The sequence below is a fragment of the Miscanthus floridulus genome, chromosome 2 (genome assembly GCF_019320115.1).
Source record: "Miscanthus floridulus cultivar M001 chromosome 2, ASM1932011v1, whole genome shotgun sequence".
NCBI classification, from domain to species: domain Eukaryota; kingdom Viridiplantae; phylum Streptophyta; class Magnoliopsida; order Poales; family Poaceae; genus Miscanthus; species Miscanthus floridulus.
Genome location: NC_089581.1, coordinates 140,611,700 through 140,628,644, shown reverse-complemented (window position 1 = coordinate 140,628,644; position 16,945 = coordinate 140,611,700). Strand labels below are relative to the sequence as shown.

The following is a 16,945-nucleotide window of genomic DNA, read 5'->3' as shown; positions in this document are numbered from 1 at the left end:
GCTAGGTGGTGCCCCGCTTGGTACCCAAGGAGCCTCACAGGTACTATCAAAGATATTTTATTTAAATACGTAGGCTCTATGAACTAACGGTCATAAAAAATTATAAGTAATCGTGCGTATCATATACTTGCAGGGTACGAGCCGTACGCACCGTCGACGCAACCATACCGATATTGGCTAAACTTCCAATATGTTGCCAACAAATCCGAAGAGACAGAGGCGTCCGAGGGATCCTTACACTCCTGGGTCTTAGTTTGTTAGGTCAAACAAATATTGTCGTTCGAAACTTGCGGGGTTATTTGGTTATGTTATGTCAAACTTATATCAAAACAATGAAAATATTATGTGCTAGCTTGTCAACCTACGCACGGACTTCATTTATCTGTTTCATATTCGTTTCTTTGCGTCGCGGCAGCACTGCCGGCGAGATTAAGTACCAATTAGTTCGGGAACCGACAGTCTCGGCGTATCTCGACACCGGTGGCAATTTTTTATAATCGATTAGTTAAATTGGTGGTTAGCCGTATTATGAAAGACGGAAAACAAATTATTGGCTTATCAAATTCTCTATTTGACCGTGAAAAAAATTCAACGAAAGACAGAAATAAATCTACTATTGATTTTACGTCAAGCAATACTTAGAATAACTCCCACTATCGGCGCGACGCGTTCGGATTAAACCGTTCAGGTACCGCCGGCCGGGCGGCGGGCGCGGCGACCAGGCGGGCTTGCTGCCCGGGCAGGCGGGACTGGGCGCGATATTTATTCGGCTCTGCCACGTCACGGATGAGGGCGCGACACTGCCGCACCATGCATGGTGGCGCGGCAAGAGCTGCCACGTCAACGGTCATCGAAACCGATCGTCGTCACGTCAGACCTCTGCCGCGCCACCATACATGGTGCGGCACAGGCATTTGGCCGCGCCAAGGCAATAGGCGTGGCCAAAAGTGTTAGTTTAAATAAAAAATTACAGTGTTAGATTTAAAATTAGTTATCAAAAAGTGTTAAAATTTTTAAAAAAAATCACAGATAGCGGGGAGAAGAGAGCCAGGATCAGAAGAAGACCCGGTCGCCCAGCCCGCCAACAACCTATTCCCTGCCGGGCAGTCCCAGCATGAACCCCACGCCGCGCAAGACCTCCGGCAGCCTCCGCACCGAACTACTATACCGCCATCACCGGAGCTCATCCTCACGCGGTCACCTCGGTGCGCCACGCGCAACGCCGCCTGCAGTACCTAATCCGGGCGAAGACACAGCTTAGGTTGCCTCCACTCACGGTGAACGGCGCTGGCACGCCGCACGAAGTGCAACTCGAAGCCGCCTCCACCGGCGTGCAACCCCAGGTGTAGGACTAGCAGATCCGGGCGATGGAACGCCAGATCGACCAACACCGGGGTCGGATCCAGGTTGTTGCAGCCGCCTTGCGCGCCTCCACCTTCACCCCAAGACACCGGTGGGCAGCTCCACTCGCAGGGCTAGCAGATCCGGGCGAGGGAACGCCGGATCCGCCGGGACCGAGGTGCCGGCCGCCGCCCTGCGCCCACCGCGCCCCAAGCACCAGCAACTCCGAGAGGAGGGAGAAAACTCCCTCCCACTCAGCGGCAGGGTAGAGAAGCGCGGGGAAGGGGGCTCGGCGGTGGAGGAGCCTGGAGCCGCCCGAGTCGACCTGCTGAGGACGACGCGGGGGCGTTCAGATGGAGTAGTGTATATTGGCTTGCCACGTAAGTACGTGATTTTGATGATGTGATAAGTAAGGGAATTAAACGAGAGAAAACATCTTCATGAGGAATCGGTTTCCACACTCCGCACACACTCCAAAGTCCAATCCGATACGAGGAGCCTTCACAGCTGGCGCGATCGCGGCATGCGTGAGGGTTGAACGGAGCACGTGTGGCGCCTGGCGCGGGCGAGCTGTTCGACACCACTGAAAAATAAACTAAAATACTGTTCCAGCTCATTACAGTAAAAAAACATTGTTCTATCTGAAATCACTCTTCAAGTAAACATTGATTCTGTGAGTGGGCTCGCCAGCCCAGCCGAACACGACCAGCCAGCCGAACACATGGATAGCAAGCACGCGCGGCAACGAGCGCATGGATAGCAAGCACGCGCGGCAACGAGCGCACACAGTGCGGGCGAATAATGCTCGGCGGTTGCCGCTGTGCCTCTCGCTGCTACTTTTTTAAATTTAATAATTAGGTATATGGTCCCTTTATTTTACTCCATCTGTTCCAAATTGTCATATGTTTTAATTTTTTAGATACATAGCTTTTTTTATGTACTTAGATACATATTATGTCTGAATACATGGTTAAAACAATGTATATAGAAAAATGAAACATCTTATAATTTAAAATAGAAGGAGTAAATTATAAGATGTTTTGGATTTTCCTCTATTTAAATATACACGGTGTCTAGATACATAATAAAATAAATATATCTAAAAAAATAAAACGTTTTATAATTTAGAATGGAGTGCATATCAAATAGTATTAATATTTGTGTAGCTAAATAAATTTATTATGGAAGTATATTTCATTACTAATCAAATGATATGACATATATTTATAAAAAAGAAAGAGGGAAAAGAAAAAACAAATTAAAAATAAAAAAGGTATGGCACTCTGGCACTCTGACAATCCTATGTCACACACGTGCAAATGTGCTAGTGCGTTACCACGAAATGTCGCAGAATTGGAATTGCAGACTAGATAGACAGGGAAATAGGAAAAGGATGATTCAGCTAAGCCTCCCCACTCTTTAGATTAATTGACAATGCATGCTGCTTGGCAATAGGAAATTGGTTTTAGTCGATCATTTTTAGCTTGCTAAGTTTCTTAGACCATATTCTACGCTTGACAAGAAATATTCAATAAAATTTTAAAAATTAGGTGCAACAAAACATTATGCATGAGCAACAGTAGGTGATACTTGGAATAAATTATTCAAACTCACAAAACAAAACATTGTACGTCTGCCATGCTTAACAAGCATGGTTCAGCTCGAACAGAAAACTTGTAAACCTGAAACAAGTTTGAAAATAATTCCGAAACAAAACAAGTACTCGAACTGGAGCTATACACGTAATGCGGAATCAAAAAATTGTTTTCAGAAAGCAAAATTGCGCAAACTCACGAACAAAAGTCCATAGACGTGGAACAAAATATTGTGGGCACTGTCTGATGCTGATTTTCATTTTGTTGGGTTGCCAATTGTGGTTTCTGTGATGCTAAGCTCGTGAGGGTGTCCGCGTGCCCTACTTTTTAACTAACATATAGGAACCCACTAAATAGAGCAGAAAAAAAAATACTAATTGTAATTTGTTGACCCTAGTGTACCAAAATTGCAAGTGAATCGACGTTCTTAAAAAAACACACATAGGCTTTGTTCGTTTATCTTATAATCCGTCTTTTTCAGTTTGTTTTTTTAGCCAGAACTATGTTTTTTTCTCACAAAAAATCAGCTGAAACAATGTTTTGACTTATTTTTTCAGCGAAGCGAACCGAGCCATAAAACAAGAACCTACAAGAACACCGGGATATTTTCCACAAAAGGATCGAATCCAAGGCTTCCAGGCTTACAAACTCTGTTCTGTTAGTATTGGCTGAACGATCTTACTCTTTTACCGCAAATGAGGATAAGCGCAAAGGCAAACACCTTTACAAACTTAGCTATCCATTCCTTGCTCTTCCGTAGAAAAATACTAACAAGATACGGTATATACGGTACTCCAAAGGGCATGTCCTATATGATATGCGTTGCCTTTTCTTTATGTGTTTCATTAGATTACGACAGCCGAAAAAAATTTATGCTAACACGCACATGTGATTGCTGGCGATACATGAAATGGCCATGTGATCATGGGAAATCTTATTTCTTCTCGTTGTTAGTCAAAATTCAAACCACCGCAAAAGCAAGTGAGGAATGGACAAAAAGGATGGACTGCTTGAGTAAGACACGCATGCCTCTCCCCCCAATGGAAAAAAAGTTTCTCTCGATGATCGCAACTAATAAATTAAATAAAAAAATCTGGCGTTTTCGGAACGCGCACTTATTTGCATGACCACATTTATGAAGACATAAATAAAATTGCATAACGCTCACAAGTATAAGGCGTGCGCCGCAGTCCTGCAGGCCCTTGACTTTGCGGCGCTCAGCTGAGAGGTAGTAGCTCTACATCACGAGGGGAGCAGGCGAGCAGCCGAGCAGAGCACTAGAATCCAGTGACCAACGCCATCCTGGCAAGGAAACCAGACAAAAATCACAGATAAAACCGTCCGAAATTGCACGGCGAGACGAAAATAGAACGGCGAGCTGCGGAGTCCAGAGGGCCAGAGCAGAGCATCCAGCAAGGACGGGGGCCGCAGTCACGCACCGGCACCGCACCCTTCCTGTTCCATTTCACCACGGCCGCGGCCTTTGTGTGGCCTCCGTTTCGTGTTATCCCTCTTCGTCGAGTTCTTCCGCCTCCCCGTCCCTCCCTTCCTCCTTCCCTCACCCCTCGGCAAAAGCCCGTCCTCTCTCCCGGTCTCGACGCGACTCGCCGCTCCCGCGCCCAATTCGCGCCCAACTGGAGGCGGCGGCAGCGGCGACCGCACGAGGGCCTCAGCGCCGCCGTTGAGATTGCGCCGCGCCATGCAGACCCCGCCGCCCACCGTGCCCGGTAACCGCTCCCATCCCCTCTGGTCTCGCAATTCGCCCCCGCTTTATGATTCTATGCGCTGCCTAGGGTTCTTGATTTGCCGCCTCTCCGGGGGTCTGATGCTTTCGTGGCGTGTTTGTGGGTTTCCGGGTGCAGCGTCGTCTCTGGAGTGCGTGAGATCGTGCACGGCCGCCTCGTGGAAGGGGGGCGGAAGGCCCTACGAATGCAGCGTACTCTCGTGCGCGTGGAACGCGCCGCGCGCGCTCACGGGCTCGCTCGCCAGCACCGCGCAGTGCTCCTCGTGCGGCCACGCCGAGGCCGGAGGCGGCTGGAGGAGGCGCGGGCGGTCGCGTCGGAGTAACAACTCGGTGCGTTGCCACTGCTCTGTTGCTGTTTCTGTTATTCAAGCCATAGCGTCGATATGGATTTCGTGATTCGCCTACTTAAGCCAGTTGAATTGAAGTAGCAGTCTACTGCAACATTCTGGTAGCAAACAATGTTTTATCACTTTGATGACTTCAAATCGACCCCTCTAGCCTCTAGGTCATGCAGGATAATAATTTAAAGTGCGCTCTCTTTGCATTTTTATTTCATCGTTATGCAATTATTTGGTAAGCTGCTTTACCATTCAATTTTATGCATTTATTTCCTCTCTAAAAATAAGTTATGCATTTATTTGGTTAACTGGCATGATCAGTTTGTTCCATTAGCAGTTTCTGTTAAATTTATTCGAAGAATAACTTGTAGTAATATAGGGCCTGATGTTCTCTTGGTGTCGATGCTGGTAGAATATATCATGAGTTAGAAAGGTGAACTCCAGTGATCGCACGCAGCTTCATGAAAGCTTAGCTTTATAGCACAGTTCAGTGTCATTTATTTAATTTTATAGGCAGGAAAAATGCATTTCTTATTCCTTGTGTTGTGGCGGTCATTGCTGTCCTTTGCTACTGTCTAACTGAATAGCTGAATGCGCAATATCTTCAGCGGCAGAACTGCATTCTATCCACTTGAATCACAATTACTCTAGTAAAGGGAATTTCTTTTCTGTAATTGAATTTAATGGAATTTGTTTTTGCGTGCATTGCATGGCATTTTTTTTTTCAAAATTCATTGCATGGCATTTTTCAGTTCCAAAGTAAACAAGCTCTGGAAAGATTCACTTTCAGTTTCAGTGATCCTGTCTGCAGCATCCAAGCATCTTGTAGCAGTCACACTCTTTTATGTACCTGCTTTTGACCCAATACATCAATAACTGACATGCTCTTTTTAATTGTTTACTGTTATTATTTTGTCTTTGGCTTCTAGTTTGCATGACAGTTTTCTATTGCCTTCCTTGACCATTTTTTTTTGTCTACATTTTGTGTATTTTCTGTCTACATATGGTTTTCTACTCTTTTCTTTCTGTTACTTAATAGTTATTGAATTGACATACTCTATCTCTTACTACCTCCGTGCCAAATTTGTCCTAAGTCAAACGTTTCTAACTTTGACCAAGTTTTAGAAAAATATGTTCACATGTACAAGTTCAAATAAATGCACTATCAAGACATATTTCATAGAGAATTTAGTGAAACTAGTTTGATATTGTAGATGTTGATGCAATTTTCTATAAACTTGGTCAAAGCTAGAGGAGTTTGACTTAGGACAAAGCTAAAGTGAACTATAACTTGGAACAAGAGCACTAAATAGGTGTAGAGTAGACATACTATCTCCGAATAGTTGCAGATTATATCTGTTACTAAATAAGTGTAGTTTAGACATTGGCTCATCTCAAATGTGCAATCTTGTGCTTTGTGCATGTTAGTGGTGGATGAAAGAGTTTGATAACATACATTATAGAATTATATCCATTCAGTCATAGAGCATAAGAGGATTAAGGAACAGTTTCTAGCACAAAGAGGCTAATCTTTGGTACTGTCTCATTAAACCATAAGGGAATGATTGAAATGTAACTCACAGAGCTGAGAAAAAAAAGGTAATGCTCATACAGATCATCAATCCACCAAACATATGCTAGGAAAATCTCCGTTCCTTTTTAGCTTTCCACTTGACAATGGTTCAAATTTTGCGAACATTTATTTGGGTCAATTGTTGTTGCCAAATGTTTGGTGGAAGTAGTATCTGGGCAACTAAGAATTTGGCTACCTCACAAGCAAACCTGAGATTATTTTCCTTTTCGAACAGAACAATATATGAATGACTCCACAGCATCCTTCCGTAGCCTTGTTGGACAATATGATCATGTTATTGAAATCCAAAAGACCATTCCTGAGGATGCCTTGACCATCTCATGTTCTTTTCAGTGTTGACTGTTGACCCAGCGTTATCGTCAGTTTCCCCTGTAATACACACTGTGGTCTCCATTCTCCAGTTTTCCTTGAAATTCATAGTCAGACCCCATTGCAGAATCATGTATTTTGCGGTACAATATCTAGTAATGTGGTAGAATATCAAGTAATTCAGTTTTGTTTTTGGTATATTGACAACTGCAACAGGTAGCTAGTGCAAGTAAGGTATAAGTCTGTGGTCACTCTGCTACTACGGTACTACCTCAGATTAAGCCAACTGGAAGGAAAGGTAGTTAGCATCAGGTGCTTCCTGATGCTAAGGGAGTGGCGTTCTGGGTTGTGGATAAGTTATAGGTAGTGTGGGTGGAGGAGCATGCCACACAGGGCCTGGCCCCCTGGCACACACTTTAAGAAGCTATGTTGCTGATGACTTGTCCAAAGTTTTTTCAGAGAATTCTAACACTACCCAAAGACATTCCAATTTTCTTAATATAACCAACTAGAATTCAGGAGCTTATAATGATTCCATGCAACCTGGGCAATCAATTTGCTTTATACTCCACTTTGTGATGATGCTGATTATGTTATAGTTAAATTTATGAGTTAACACCATGTCAGATTGTGGTTGTTTTGTGAATGTAACATTTTTTTTAAAAAAAATCTGCATTCACATTTCCTTGGCGTATTTAAGTAGTTGAGTTTTTCATTTTCCAATAACCTTTTACTTGTTTTTTCAGTTACTGCATATCACCTTTGATGAGGACATCAATAGAGGGAAATTTGGTTATGATCCATCACCTGCCTACTCTGCAAGTTTTGTCAGACCTTGGTCTACTACTGTCGACCCAACATGGAGAGCTTACTGCTATTCATCATCTGAATCCTTCATCATCTCCCCAGAGACTTTGTGGGAGGTGTGTCATTGAATCACTTATGTAATTTGCACTTCTGTGCGTATCTGAAGAGCTACATTTTCTAGCTTCGATCAAATCCCTCGGTTTGGTTTGCGGTTTTATGACCATTCAGAGTGTTTTTTAGGGTAGCAAACATACAACAGTGTTGGGCTTTTTCCCTTTTATTAAAGATATGATATATAGTGCCTGCCACCTTGTTTCTAACCTTTGCACAAATATTCTAGAATATGTAAGGAATAGGGACCATTCTATTCCTGGTAGTGGAACATCACAATTATTTCCTGCTCCATGGTGCCAACGCATGTTTTAACTAAAAGAAAAGAGAAAGGAGTCAAGCTCCTTGATGCTTTTGAAATGTAGTTCTGGCCAGAGTAAAATACATTCATTTCACCAGCCACGCGGCCACGCCAGTTTTACCAAATGGTACCCTTTTGTTGTAAGTTGTAACTTGGTAGTACATTTTGCTCCTCTGAGTTTGAAATGACATTTTTTTTATGTGCAAGTTTACCTTCATACCTCAGGTGCTACTAGGTCCTTCGGCGAAGCAAGACTTGACTTTAATGCTAGATTTCCTTATGCGAATCAAGAGTGACTTCAATCATAGTGAATGTAATCTTTTTTTTTCTGCATAACAGGATCTCAAACCAGCTGTTTCATATCTTCAACCTGAAGAGTTAAACTTTGTGCATGACGCTTTGAAGGTAACTGATTCACAATATCTTCCTTCCATGCTATTTGAAAAAACAGTTTTGCACTTTCTGGTTTCTGTGGAAGTGCCTACATGAATGTCTGCATCATGATAGTTCATTAATAATTGCAGTTGGCATACGAAGCTCACAGTGGACAAAAACGGCGAAGTGGAGAACCATTCATTATTCATCCTGTCGAAGTTGCTCGTATTCTTGGAGAGCACGTAAGTAGTAATATTGTTGACACTAGTGAAGTACTGAGTACTCCATCCTGAAATATAAAGGATTTTGAGTTGTCCTAAGTTTGACCAAGTTTATAGATAAGAGTACTAACTTCTACCATAGCAAAGAGGTAAATTATGAAAACATATTATGTAATGTATCTAATGATGCAAATTTGGTTCTTAAATATTATTGTTCTTTTCTATATACTTGGTCGAACATAGGACAGCTTGATTTAGGACAACTAAATATTCCTTATATTTTAGGACAAGTATTTTCCTTGAAGGGTCCCTAGGGCCTAGTAGTAGTAGCAATGAAGTTTTTTTTGTCTCCCTGGACATAATTTGGAACTTGATTGGCATTCATTGACCCTATGGTGATGCAGTTTCTGTACTTGTCCCTAGTATAAACAATGAATCTAAGTTCTGTTCTGCTTTGGTATAATCAGGAACTTGACTGGGAATCCATTGCTGCTGGTTTATTGCATGACACTGTTGAAGATACAGACGTGGTTACCTTTGAAAGAATAGAAAATGAGTTTGGGCCAACTGTGCGCCGTATTGTTGAAGGGGAGACAAAGGTATATTATTGTTTTTTTTCAAAGCTGCAACTTTGATATATTTCGCTGATCATGTAGTAAATCTAGTGCAAAACCTGCTCTGTTTTAAATGTAGGTATCTAAGTTGGGGAAACTTCAGTGTAAAAGTGAGGGTAGCTCGAAACAAGATCTTAAAGCAGACGACCTAAGGCAGATGTTTCTTGCCATGACAGAAGAGGTATCCTTTTTATCCATATGGAACATCTTATCAGAAAAAAAGATTTACCTCTGTACATTTTACTTAAGAAAAAAAATAAAAATCAATGCTGTAGGTTCGTGTGATCATTGTCAAACTGGCAGACAGGTTGCATAACATGCGTACTCTCACACATATGCCTCAGCACAAGCAGGTGAATTCTTATTCCAGATTTAAGATACGCCTGTATCTTACTTCCACCCTAAGTACTAAGCACGACTATTTGCAGTATGCCATCGCCATGGAGACACTGCAGGTCTTTGCCCCTCTAGCAAAACTCCTTGGGATGTACCGTATAAAGGTATCTGCTGGTCCTTAGGACCTATAAGAGCTAGCTTTAATACTGTATTGCTTTATTTGTTTTATTTCAGCTTGTTCAATTTTGCAGTATATGCTACATGTGTTTTCTTTTTATAAAATTTTGGATACCATTTAAAAAATAACTGGCTTCATCTTATGTGTTCTCAGAGTGGAATGTTTCTGTTACCTCTGTTACAATTTTTTGTATCACTGATAAGTCAAATTCGCAAGCCAATCATGAATAGCTTGCATTTTTAGAATTGTTTCTACATGTGAATACATGCTATGTATAGTTCCTTGTATCAGGCTATCAGCTGTTCTCTGACATCCTTCTCCCATGACGACCCGTTGTGTTAAGAGAAAATCTGGCCTTATATTTTACTACTTAAGGGCGAGCTCCCGCTCTGTGCGGGGTCTGGTGAAGGGTGTCAGTGGCAAGCCTTACCCTCGCCAGTGCAATGCGAGGAGACCGCGACTCGAACCCGGGACCTTCCGGTCACAGGCGGTACTTACCTTTTAAAAATAAAATAAAATAAAACTAAGGTTCACTTACTGTAAACATATTTGTGGAATAATTCTAGAATAAAATAAAACCAAGGTTCACTTGCTGTCCATAAGTCTTTCTTATAAAAGTATTTGGGGAATAATTCTAGTTTTCACACCCTCTGCAATAATAGTCCAACCCCTGAACTTGTGAAAGCAGTCTCTTTAGTCCTTTGCATCTGGTTTTCATCATGGTTTTTGAGCTAGGGACTAAAGAAAGGCTTGTGCCTTTTGTTTTTTTATTATAAAAGGTGATGTACTGCTACTTTTATCCATGTTAAAAAATATTTTGTTTTGTGTACTTTTCTTTTCATGTAGGCATATATCAGTGTATCACTCTATGTGTATCTGTGCATTTATGAAGAAAAAAATTCCTATATCCTAATGTTTTACTCTCAGTTCTTCCTTCCTTTTGACCAGCAGCTCTTGTCTTTGTAGTCTGAGCTGGAATATCTATCCTTCATGTACGTTAACCCCACTGGTTTTGCTGAACTAAGGAAAAGAGTTGAAGACTTGTACAAGGCCCATGAACAAGAATTGGAAGAGGTGCTGTGTTTGTTTGGTAGCTTTTAAGTTATGATTGATACTCTGCATGATTCAGTGTCATTTTCTCATGTTTGCAATGGATGACATTAATTTGAGATTCTTTAATTCCAGGCGAATAGGATTTTAAGGCAAAAGATTGTTGAGGATCAGTTTCTCGATCTTGTTAGTGTTGAAACAGAAGTGCGCTCAGTTTACAAAGAGCTCTACAGGTGAGCGCATGCCATCTCATTAAACTAAAAGTGCTACTGGCTTGAGACTCCAAAGAGAATTTTATCTATTTTCATTAGGAATCAGATTATCATACTATAACACCACCTCTGCTTGCTGAAGTGCTGTGCTGGCATGCTATGGTGTTCCCTAGATATTTCTTACACAGTTTTCCAACTCATTTCCTTTGAGATCATATAATCAACCAGTCTGCTACACATTTTCGTTAGTTTTTTTTCCTTTTAGTTTTTTAAAAAAGGTTGGCGACTGAATCATATTCGTTGCTGACTAAAAACCACTCCGTAATATGATAATACTTTGTGGTACGGTTGCCTATTTATTTGCTTAGTTGTGTGTCTCAATTGCATTTTAAACCAAAGGTTATTATTATAATGGTGCGAGTGTTATGTGGTTCTTGAGAGAAGATATGGCACAGGGAAAGTAGTAGATTGATTCAATGTGTACAAGGGGGTACAACATATATAGGCAAGGATCGGTGTAGGGTTTATAGAACACACCCAATCAACGGAGATCCTTGCCTAATCTGGGAGATCAACTACTATAAACCTGAGGCAGCCCAGCCACCAGGCGTGGGCGTCAAGGCCCATGGCCAGCCCTATAGGCGCTAGTCTAACAGTTCTTACTAGGAAATATTGTGTAAGGTTGTTTATTTGGTGGATTATTTATTATTTGAGCCATCTTTCAGCATTTACAAAACTACACTCAAATCCAAGAGTTCAATAAATGAGGTGAATCAGGTTGCTCAGGTATGTTTTTTTAATATCCATACTATTTGTATTACTCTGAATATGCTGTTATTTGTAAAATAATGAACCTTACATTATTTGCTTAGCTGAGGATCATCATAAAACCAAAATCCTGCAATGGTGTTGGGCCATTGTGCACTGCACAACAGGTACCACTAACAACAAATTACTATATTGCTTATACAGTGGATTTGTCATTGGCTCACAAGTATGTTCAATTCACTTCAGATCTGCTATCATGTTCTTGGCCTTGTTCATGGTATATGGACACCCATTCCTCAAGCTGTGAGTTATCTTCTTTTCGTCGTATTTAATGTTCTTTTGTGAATTATACCATTTTTCTAACAATCAATTGTGCCAACAGGTGAAAGATTACATTGCAACTCCAAAACCTAATGGCTACCAAAGTCTACACACAACAGTGATACCATTTCTTAACGAGAGTATGTTCCATTTGGAAGTTCAGGTAATGCTGCCTACTCATTTGTTAAATTTAAACTGGCAAATATCAAGCAAAGAATGTACTTTCATCCTGTTGTTAATTGTGACTTATGTTTAAAATTCTAACTGTATCGCAGATAAGAACAGAAGATATGGATTTAATAGCAGAAAGAGGTATTGCTGCACATTACAGTGGAAGAGGGGTGGTTTCTGGACCTGTTCGCCCTGGAATATCAAGTGGAAGAAATGCCAAGGGGAAAGTAATCTGCTTGAACAACACAGGCTTTGCTCTGAGGGTACTGTACTTTATGGAATCCAATCATACTAATGCTTTTAAATCTTATAGTACTACTTCAAATATTATACCACAGTGGGCTTGAGAAAAGTTTTAATAGCTTACCATCTTTCATAGATTGGTTGGCTCAATGCAATCCGCGAGTGGCAGGAAGAGTTTGTTGGTAATATGAGTTCTAGGGAATTTGTTGATACTATCACCCGAGATCTTCTGGGGAGCCGTGTCTTTGTGTTTACTCCTAAAGGCGAGGTGAGGCAATGAACTCGGAGATATTAGTTAGTTAACAGCATAGACTGTTTTTTGGGCTCTAAATATGCTGTTACATGTAGATTAAAAACCTGCCTGAGGGAGCCACAGTGGTTGATTATGCTTATCTGATCCATACTGAAATCGGCAACAAAATGATTGCAGCAAAGGTAAATTATGAGGGAAAAAATGGAAATACATTGTAATGATTAATTCCATTAGTGTATTCATATGCTCTTTTGCAGGTGAATGGCAATCTGGTTTCACCAATCCATGTACTTGCAAATGCTGAAGTGGTGGAGATTATAACTTATGATGTCAGTATTCCTCTCTTATATCACATGGTTTGTTTCTGATATAAATTTTTTTTTACAATTTTGCAATTTCAAGATACACACATACAAGGTGCTGCTTTGGTTTTGTCAAAATGTTGCAATGTTTATATGCTTATTGGTCAATTTATGCTCTTAATTCTTGTTTTCCTAATATTAACTTCAGTATGGTTGTAACTCTTTAGTTTTATACGGGCGTATGACCAGCTAGCTAAATTTATATAGCTTCATTTTTTCTTGAACTTCTTAGTTGTACTGTCAAAAGTTTCAACTTGCTGCAGAGAAATGCATACTACTGTTTACAGTAGTAACCCTCTAAAAAGGTCATTTCCAGCTTGTACACCAAGTCAGGCCTTCACAAATCATTATATTCTCCACCAACCAGCATACATCTTGAAGTAAAAAACTAAGAATGCCCAGGGAATTAGCAATAACTGATAATTCTGCAAATGCACAAGTAGTGTGGTAGTAGTGGTACCAACCAACCAGGGTTTGAATCCCAGCTTGCTTAAAAAATTCCATCGCTGAGTCGCTGTGGCTCCCCAAAAATTAATGGCAGGGTGCCGGCCTATCTGGTGGTAGTGGCAGTGATCACCGCCCAGGTTATGGTGGGGCAGGGTGAGGCCAGGGTTCGGGCGTTTTCTCGGCTGATTTCGCTTAGGTTTCTGCTTAGTGAAAAGCCGTGGGGGCAGTCTTTCCCCCACCGGTCGAGTTTTATATAACTGATAATTACCTTGAGGGGACACCTTGTATCAGTTAAAGAGTTAAGACAGTGATCTATGCTGCAGCCACTAGCCCGCTACAAGCATACTGAGTTCAAGAGAGATCTTACATGCAGGGATCGGCATGGACCTCTCCTTGTTTTCTTGTCTAACTGGGTTCATGATATCTTACTTCTTTTGTTACTGATCCATCAAAATGTGACTGCATGCATGCACCATAGCATCACCATGAGATCAAATGTTACTTTCTTTTTCCTAGAGAGGATATATGTGCTGTACTTTCTGGTCTCACAGCATGAATGGTCTCAAGTGAATCAACCAATCTGTCTGTTTTTTAACCTACGGCATTAGGTGGGCCAATCAATCTGATCTCAATACCCTTAACCATCATGAGCAGCCATCAAGGCTACTGACATAAGTAACTGCTAACTGTCTTTTAAAATAGTCTTATAACAATTTGGGTGCAAATCTGAATTACGTATGTGTTTGTCAGTTACTCAGTATCACAATGCTTGTTTTATTGCCCTGTATCTATCAGGAGGATTTCAAGGGAGAAATTGCATTGGAAACTTCTTATATCCATGAACATTTGGACTAACTCAACATATTTGTTTCCGTTTCAGAAATTATCTAGTAAGTATGCTTTCCAGCGTCACCAGCAGTGGCTACAGCACGCAAAAACTCGCAGTGCTAGACACAAAATTATGAAAGTATGTGGTACTATCATTTAAATTTATTTTCCTACATTACCAGACCGCTCAGTAATGAATCTTTTCTTTATCAGTTCTTAAGGGAGCAAGCTGCTCTTTCTGCTGCTGAAATTACTGCTGACGCAGTTAATAATTTTGTTGCTGATCTTGAAGACGAAAGTGATAGTGAGCTTTCACTTCCAAGCACCAAGAACGAAGATAATAAATTCAACTGGGAGAAGATATTAAGTTCTGATAAATTATTCTTTGTCAACAAAAGTAGCGATGGCTTTTTACCTGTTAATAATGTCCATCCAAAGCTCAATGGGAAGCAAAACAAAACTGTTAAGGAATTGGGCATCAAAATCAATGGTCATTCTACAATTCGAGGTGATAGCTTCGATGAGTTAATGCACCCTGGCAATTCCACCGGCAAGGAAGTTTTCCCTGGTTTAGATCGCTGGAAATCTGGTAAAATTTCTGGTTGGCATAGTACGGAAGGCAACTCTGTCCAATGGCTTTGCATAGCCTGTGTTAACCGAAAAGGTGATGCTTTTGCCATACTGTTGCACTAGACAGAAAAGTTATACTGATCTTTCTATCTTCTCTACCTTGAAGTAATATCTGAGTTTTACGACAAACTTGTTCACGTGAAATTATTGTGTGTTGGAATATTTGAATCTGGCTAATTATAGCCTTGTAAATATCACAATCAGTCAGGCCTTAAGAACGATTTATAGTTTGACGGCCTAACTTAGCTGACTGGCAGTAGCATTTAACTATGGTAGCTCTCCTTGTAGATGGCTCCTAATTCTTTGCCTGCCCTGTGTTATTTAAGCATTGCAAAGCTGCAATGCTAATCATTGTTGAAATTTTCCAAGCCTTCATTCCTTTATGGGGTGTTTGGTTTGTGGAATGATGTGGTTTATCATCATCTCATTCTAGTTTTTTGTTTGGTTTATGAAATGGAATGAGTTGATCCATCACCACTTCATTCGATCTCATTCCACTAAATTTGAGGAATGAACTCATGATGCATCACTCCATCTAGAATGGATTGATTCTTCAAACCAAACACTCCCTTAGTGTGCTCTCTATGCATAGCTATTTGCCTTACCTCTTTCAAGAGACTGATTCGACAATTGTACATTCTGTTGTTTTTTTTGGTCAAATGAAACACTCCTTAGCTGTAGGCCTGTAGCTGCTACTAGCTTTTCACATTTGCTATTTTGTTATTGAGCTTTTACTGGTAATGTTTGTAAAATCTCGTGAATTAATTTGGTGACATTCACAGGGATGATGGCGGAGGTTACATCGGCTCTTACAGCTTGTGGAATTACCATATGTTCTTGCGTGGTATGTGAATCCAAATCTTTGATTCTCAACAGTGTGAAATGTCTTCTCTTTTTTTTTTTTTGTCTTGTGCCGTACTTTATGCAATGACCATTCAGCTATTTTCTGAGTTATTTACTGATTTTTGCATCCATTTAATTGTATACACATCCTCTTTGTATTTTTTAGTCAAGTCATCATCTTAGTTCTTGTGTTTTCCAGGCAGAAGTCAATAAAAGGAGGGGAATGGGTGTGATGCTGTTCCATTTTGAGGGAAGCTATGAGAACGTGGTATGCTTGCTTAATTGATAGTTGATGCTAGTATTTGTCTTTCAAGCATGTTCTTTTTCATGAGCGTTCTACCTAATAATCTCTGTACTTGCAGGTCAGTGCATGTTCAAGTGTTGACATGATTCTTGGTGTTCTTGGTTGGTCTGTGGGATGTAGCTGGTGTCCATTGGGTGTTCTTGAGTGCTAATGGGTATCAAGAGACGTATACCGCAATAGTTCACCACTATCTTCTCCAAGATGGGAGATAATTTTGGAAGCACCAAGACATCGGCCGCTCAAACTTTTGGTCAGATCATGGTTGGTGACTGGTGAGCGAGTGGAATCCTTTACTTATCTGTCAAATCAGAAAGTGAGGGTGAGCAAATTAGAACCAGATATATATACAAGGGACATTCTGAAAGTGAGTGTACATTGCAGAGCGAGTAGGGTACTGTTAGTGCAGGGATTGATTGGATTATACAGAAGGCCTTAAAAAAGATTGTTAAAGGCAGATCTTTCTTCTCCCCACTTGTGTGGTTCGCATATATGAGTTTGCTTAAATGTGCAGCTAGAATTTTGACCTGGATACTAATACCAAATTTTGTCTGTATTTAGTTTTCTCTCACTCTGCCTGTAAATGTTATTGTATATAGCTTCAATTTTGCAAGTGAAAAAATTTGAGCATGGTTAACTGGTAGATGCACGC

The 16,945-nt window shown here is 40.9% G+C and overlaps 1 protein-coding gene across 2 annotated transcripts; it reads left to right on the top strand.

Annotated features, from left to right (window-relative positions):
- Positions 1-4,313: 4,313 nt before the first annotated feature.
- Positions 4,314-16,936, top strand: LOC136531297 (putative GTP diphosphokinase RSH1, chloroplastic). 2 transcript variants are annotated; one of them, XM_066523970.1, is made up of 24 exons: positions 4,314-4,663; positions 4,799-5,010; positions 7,668-7,844; positions 8,480-8,545; positions 8,665-8,757; positions 9,204-9,335; positions 9,430-9,531; positions 9,626-9,703; positions 9,779-9,850; positions 10,831-10,938; positions 11,050-11,147; positions 11,852-11,912; positions 11,999-12,061; positions 12,141-12,197; positions 12,277-12,378; positions 12,491-12,649; positions 12,766-12,897; positions 12,978-13,064; positions 13,140-13,238; positions 14,572-14,658; positions 14,733-15,183; positions 15,932-15,993; positions 16,192-16,260; positions 16,355-16,936. In XM_066523970.1, the coding sequence occupies exons 1-24, from the start codon at positions 4,636-4,638 to the stop codon at positions 16,445-16,447; spliced, it is 2,688 nt and encodes an 895-aa protein (XP_066380067.1). In that variant the 5' UTR covers positions 4,314-4,635; the 3' UTR covers positions 16,448-16,936. The 2 variants fall into 2 exon arrangements, with proteins under 2 accessions (XP_066380067.1, XP_066380061.1); XM_066523964.1 differs by having other exon boundaries at positions 4,335-4,663; positions 13,140-13,211.
- Positions 16,937-16,945: the final 9 nt, after the last annotated feature.